This window comes from Camelus bactrianus, chromosome 19 (assembly GCF_048773025.1).
Source record: "Camelus bactrianus isolate YW-2024 breed Bactrian camel chromosome 19, ASM4877302v1, whole genome shotgun sequence".
Classification (NCBI taxonomy): Eukaryota; Metazoa; Chordata; class Mammalia; order Artiodactyla; family Camelidae; genus Camelus; species Camelus bactrianus.
The window spans coordinates 33,575,188-33,581,244 of NC_133557.1; the positions used below are offsets into that span (position 1 = coordinate 33,575,188).

The 6,057-nt window shown below is 47.4% G+C and overlaps 1 protein-coding gene across 1 annotated transcript; it reads left to right on the forward strand.

Annotated features, from left to right (window-relative positions):
* The first annotated feature begins 1,583 nt into the window (after nt 1-1,583).
* LOC105083192 (uncharacterized protein C2orf81 homolog) lies at nt 1,584-5,473 on the forward strand. Its single transcript, XM_074347735.1, has 4 exons — nt 1,584-1,846; nt 4,118-4,348; nt 4,435-4,653; nt 5,069-5,473. The coding sequence occupies exons 1-4, from the start codon at nt 1,829-1,831 to the stop codon at nt 5,399-5,401; spliced, it is 801 nt and encodes a 266-aa protein (XP_074203836.1). The 5' UTR covers nt 1,584-1,828; the 3' UTR covers nt 5,402-5,473.
* The last annotated feature ends 584 nt before the right edge of the window (nt 5,474-6,057 follow it).

Below are 6,057 nucleotides of genomic sequence, written 5' to 3' on the forward strand. Positions count from 1 at the left end.
TAGTTTTTAACACAATCTGTGGAAATATTTTCCAAACTAGTTTATACCAACTGTTTAAGAGTAATGTTCTTTCCTAATTGAAGATGTCCTTTGTATCTTCACTTCGTTAAAAACAATTCATAGTGGTGTTCTTTTCCTATGTGAGCAGTAAGTCCTATGAATGATTGATTCTACAATACTTATCATTAGTTTACTAAAAATTACTCATATTCTTTACAGTAAGTAAAAGTGTAAGCAGAAAACAGATCAGAAGACAGATTAGTATTAGGCAAGCTTTTAGTGTATTAATTAAAAGATGAAATAATCTCAAACAAATGGCATGACATTTAGTCATTAAAAAATAATAAACCATTAGCATTAGCATCACTGGGGGGGGAAGTCAAGAATATATAGAACTTCAAAAATGTTCTATATTATAAAGGAAAAAAGCTGATGAGATTTTTATCTACATGTGAAATCATCAGTTAATAATATATAGCAACAATTATTGCTAACATCACCTGAAGATTTCAAAAGATGACCAGAGTAACACATGCAAGAAATCCCTCTCATGCTTCGTCAAATTTTCAATATTTCAGATTTTCAGATGAAACAGATACAAACCATATTCACAAATATGGCATATTATTTTAAACCTACTCTTTGACTTAATACTCTGTATTAGTCAAAATTTTTTCAGTATTTCAATATTTCCATTCAGCTATCAAGAACTTAATTTTATATGAAAAAGGAAAAAAAATCTATTAAGCAGATGTGCTACATACGTAGCAACAACAAATCCACTTACTTTTTTCTCTTTCTCATGTTTATCCTGAGAGTGAGAGGAAGAATCACTTAAACTTTGATCATACGGCCTATTAGATCCCCATTTGCTCTTTTTCTAAAAAAGGAAATATATATACATATAGGTATATGTATATAAAATTTTTAAAATAATCTTTTTGTTAGGTTTAAACCAATTCAAGTGTGAAGTGTTTAAAAATGTCTACTGAAGGTTTAAAAAAAAAAGTCTGTTTCAAACTACATAATCCAACTCAGACATCATCCATATATTAGCTACTGCATCATAAAGGGAAAGCTAACCCTAAATGTAACACCAGTGCCATACTTTTGTATACTTATTAAATGTGTGAAAAGACTATACTTTCAAATAAGCAGTAGCTTGTCATTTTATCAGAAAATCACCTCTTTAAAGAGATCAACTATAATTTTCAATGTCTGCTTTAGAAAATAAAAGAAGTTTCAACCAAAAATAGAGAAAGCCATACTGAAGAAGGATGCCAAGACTAGAAAAGAAAAGAAAATATTTGAAGAGTTACTTTATGCCACTAGGAAAAGCAAGAAGTCTTTTAATCTCATACTTTCAGTATTAAGGCATACAGTTTTCTAAAAACTTGTCTTTGCAGTTCATACAGAAAAAAAGAAAGAAAATGTCAGTATTAGACCCATGCAATTTTTCAAAGAACGGCGATGGCACAGGTCCCAGTGGCCCAAAGAGCCCCAGCCGAGGCGGGATGAGGCAAGGTAGCCCCAAGGCCCTGTCTCCCTCCGCCCGGCGGCCCGAGACCCCGGGCCAGGTGAGAGTGCACACCGGGCGCCCCAGGTCGGCCTCCTGCCTCTAGGAGCCTCGTCTCTCCGCGTCCGCCGCCGCTATGGAGACGATGCACGCACGCACGCACGCAAGGCCGTGGGTGGGGCCAGCAACCCGGAAGTGCGGCGCGCGGCGCGGCTGCCGGGGCGACCGTTAGACGGGGCGGCCTTAGACCGGCGCGGCCGCGGAGGGACTAGGAAGCCCTGCAGCCGCGGCGTCCGAGCTTCGGCTGTGGCCATGGCGGACAAAGGCTCGGTGAGCTGAAGCTCAGCGGAGGCTGCGCCGGAGCGGGGACCGCCCGTTCGGACCCGGGTCCGCGTCCGGGGCCGGCTCGGAGCGCAGGCGCCCGCCCGCTACTCGGGCGCTCAGGCGGTCGGGGAAGCCGCGTCCGTGCGCCGGGGCGGGAAGCCCCACCTGCGCCGCGCGCACGCAGACGCGCCGTCACGCCGGGAAGCCGGGGGCGGGGTCTCGGCGGGTGGCGCTGAGTCCAGGAGCGAGACGTGACTGGGAGCTGCTGGTGCGCGTAGTGAGCTTCTCACGTGGAGTCGCGCGCTTCAGTGCAGCAGCCAGCAGCGGCCAGGCCCAGGGAGCGCTGTCGCGAGGTGAAGGAGCCCTTCTGAGAATTTCAGGAGGAGAGACGGACTAAGTACAAGTCGAACGGACCCTCCTCTCCCAGACTGCCTGTCCTGCTCCGGCCAAGCCGGGGCTGAGTTGCGGGCCGCTCCCCGGGCTTGCCTCCAGGGCTGTCTCGCCGGCAGAGAGGGGCAGCGAGGCTTGAGGAGTTCTGAGCTCAGCGTGAGGTTTAGGGAACTCGGGTTGAAGGAGAATGAACTTGGGGGAACACCATGTATGAGGCAGTGAGGTTAGGGGTGGGGGGGCAAAGGCTTGGGAAGATTTTGTTGGGGGGTGAATTTTGGAAGGAATCAGGCTCAGGGAAACTTGCGGGGGAGTGAGGAGGCGCCTAAGAGTGCTAGTAAATTCCTGTGTCGTTAATGGATTTGGGGGACTAGGTATTTTTTTTCCTTCTCAGTGGATTTTTCTTGATTCTGAAAGGATACAAAATCGTTGTAGAAACCTTACAAAATGGAGAGGAGTGTAGAAAAGAAACATCCACTGTTACAGAAATTTTTTCCCACTGTTACAATTTTGGGCTTTTCCTTTTCTTCAGCACCTGTTGATTTACATATCTGAGAGCATACCTCATGTAATTTTGTATCGTTTCTTTCATTTAACATATAACTATTTTCCTACTCTATTGTAAATTCTTCCTAAAGATTACCTCCAACCATGGGATAATATTCCATCACATAGCCCGTACGCAATTAGCCGTCTGCTCTCTTTTTGTTAGATCTATGTTTTCAACGTTCTGCTGTCATAAATGACATTACAGGAAATATTTTAGAGAATATATTTTTATTTTCATTTCAGAATATGCTTTTTGGTATATTTATAAAACTGGAGTTGATATTTTTGAAAGTTGCACGTCTTTTCAAATGTTGTCATCAACAGTTCCACTTTTATGAAATATGTCCTTTGCTTATTATTCTTGGGAGTCTTACAATTTTTAAAAAATTGTATGTGCATTTTTAGTATATTTGGGGGATATTTATCCTTTTTAATATTTGTTGGAAATATTTGTATTTGTTTAGGAAGCAGGAGAAAGTCAAGTTCTGGAGTCTGACCTGCCTGCATACGAATTATGACTCCACTACTTCCTTGCTCTCTGATCCTGGGCAAATTCTGTAAAATGGGGATAAGATACTCTAGTATTTTAGTACATATCCTAAAAAATGTGGCAATTGAATCCATGTATGTGACTGATAGGGTTTAAGTGGCAGTAAATGGAAATTACTATTATCAGCTTGTAAATCGGAATATTTAAAAAAAATAAGAACAGGAAAGTTTGACTTATATGTATACACTTTTCTACCCATTTCTTACATGACTTTTATGCTTAGGTAGTTCTCTCTCACCCAGAGGTTATATAACAATTTAAACTACTTTTCCTACATTTTATTTTTTGTTTTTATGTTCTTTAATTTGTGTGTGTGTGTTTATTCTTTAATTCAGCTGGAATTTTTTGAGATGTATATTGTGAAATGAGGACCTAAGTTGATTTGGGGGAGGGGAGGAGACTCTAAACACACCAGTAATTCCAGCACTGTTTGTTGACTCATCTTTCTTAAGTTCTTTGAACTCTGAAGAGTTTTGAACACTTTAAACTAGTGCAAATAACAAGGACTCTGTGGTTAGAGCCACACATAGCCTGGGTTCAGAGTCTAATCTCAAGCATGTAGGTTGACTTCTGTCAAGTTTCAGTTTCTTTGTCTGTAAAATGGGCTTAGTGAGCTGTTAGGAAAATTGAATTAGCTGGGTCACACACCCGAAAAGCGCCTGTCCCATACTAGGCTCCTAGTAAATTGTCCCTTTCAAAGGTTTTTTCTTTCCTATTAGACAGCTTGAAGAAGCTTACCCCTTCTCCACTCCTCAGTTTCCCGCCCTGATTTGCCTGTTCCTTTCCCACAGAGGCAGGAGAGGCAGCCCCGGCAGCACAGTGAGCCTGGGTCCTCGGCGGAAAAGCCGCGGCCACCAAAAGTTCTGGTGCCGCAGGCCAACATTGTGCCTGGAGGGCTCACGGAGGCAGAGGTGGCAAAGCTGAGGGCTCGTGAGGAGGGCGAGGAGGTGGTGGGCGACATCATGGAGGAGCTGGTGGAACGAGTGATGGATGCCGCCTACAAATCCTACCTGGAACGGCAGGTGGGCCTGGATCCACATCCTCCAGACCCATCTCCTCTCTCCCCAACCCCTGCCTGCTGGACTGAGACCCTGTCTCGCGTCCTCAGTGTATTCCATACACAGTAGACTGGGCACGGGAGACCATGCTACAGATGGTCCAGTTGCGGTTCATGCCCCGAGATAAGGGAGAACCCAACCTGGCGGAGGACCCCACGTGGGCTGAGGACGAGGAACCCACACCTTGCCCGATTGACACCTGGGCTCGGGGAGCCGTGCCCGTGCGGTGCGCGCCCTCCTTGGTAGCACGGAAGAAGAGCCAAGGCAGAGTAAGCCCAGCCCCCAGCTACTGCCCGCCTCCCGCCTCCCGCCCCACCACATCTTTGTTCTCTTTGGGGCCTCTCTGAACTTCTCCAACCTTAGGTCCTCTGTCTCCTGTGTCCGCGTCTCGCCGTCAGTTTTCTTCCCTCTCCTGCCTGGGGTTCCCATCTGAGAGTTGGGTCCCAGCCCCAGCCTCCAATTCCCTGCTTGAAACCTAGGCCTACCGTCGCCAGGCTTCGGTTTGAAGCTGCCCTTCCCCAGTCCTAGCCTCTGCGTTCTCACCACGCACCTGGGGCTCCCCACTGTGGCCCGCAGCCCCAGATCCAAAAACTCTGGCCGGGTTCCTAGTGGCCCAGCGGCTGGGAGGGGGAGGCCAAGTTGCTGCGTGAGCTGTGGGTGGGCCGCACCCGCGTACTCCTGCAGGGCCTGGACCCCAAGGATCAGGAGAGCCAGGATCTTCAGAAGGGGCCTCACCCCGTGCCTGGAGTTCTCAAGGCCATGTCCCAGGTGGTGAGGAAGCCCACGTTGCTGCCGAAAGTGCTGAAGATGGCTCCTGGTGCGAGCACATGGAACCCAGCCACCCAGGAGCTGCTTAGCCATGCTGAACCTCAACAGGAAGACAAAGAGGGCAGCACCTCTCGTCCCATCCACACGGGTGCCCCAGAACCCCAAGTGACGGTGGCACAGCCAACAAAAAACTCAGGTCCCCAAATATCATCACTCCCCTCCAAGCACCTGCCCCATCCTGGGCCCTGAACCTCAGGCAGTGGGAATCCTGCCTACCTTCTGTCTGCCTGCCAGAAATAAACACCTGCGTTGCTTTAACAATTGGCCCCATGCTTGTCAGTTTCTTCCAAGTGTGTGTGCTCACAGAACTGGAGAGGAGCAGTTGTCCTGCAGGCCTAGAAGATAGAACACTGACTCCCAGGAATAATTGCATTACCACCCTTAGGAGACCCTGCTTTAGGGCCAAGGTGACTCCCCAGCAGAGACAGTCTGGAGAGCCATCTGTCTGTCCACAAAGGAGCAGACGTAAGAGTTGCGAGTGGGGGTCTGTCTCAGTTTGGAGCATTCATCGAGTCTCATTCCAGTAGGGGAGGAAGGGGATGGCCCTGCATGAGCACAGAGTGATTCAAGGCATGAGGAATTTGATTTCCAGTCCCTGGGTCTCTCTCAGTTCACCTTAGAGTGCGAATCCAAGTTTCATCTGGAGACAAATCTGAGCCTACGCAGGGCTCAGGGTAGTCCCAGCTCTCTTGACCTTTGACATGGGCCAGCATTGGAGTGAGGCAATCAGGTTACTAGGGAAAACAAAGGAGGAACTCACTCTCAGGTTCAAACAGGGAGCTCCAACACATCCAAGAGAGAATGCCTCCTTAAATTTTGTGTCTGCTCCACGCCAACCTCTTGGT

Bases quoted from the DNA above. Each gene is read 5' to 3' on its own strand.
- LOC105083192 (XM_074347735.1), top strand. The intron at 4,349-4,434 runs GTGGGCCTGGAT...TCGCGTCCTCAG, and splicing joins AATCCTACCTGGAACGGCAG to TGTATTCCATACACAGTAGA. The intron at 4,654-5,068 runs GTAAGCCCAGCC...GTACTCCTGCAG, and splicing joins GGAAGAAGAGCCAAGGCAGA to GGCCTGGACCCCAAGGATCA.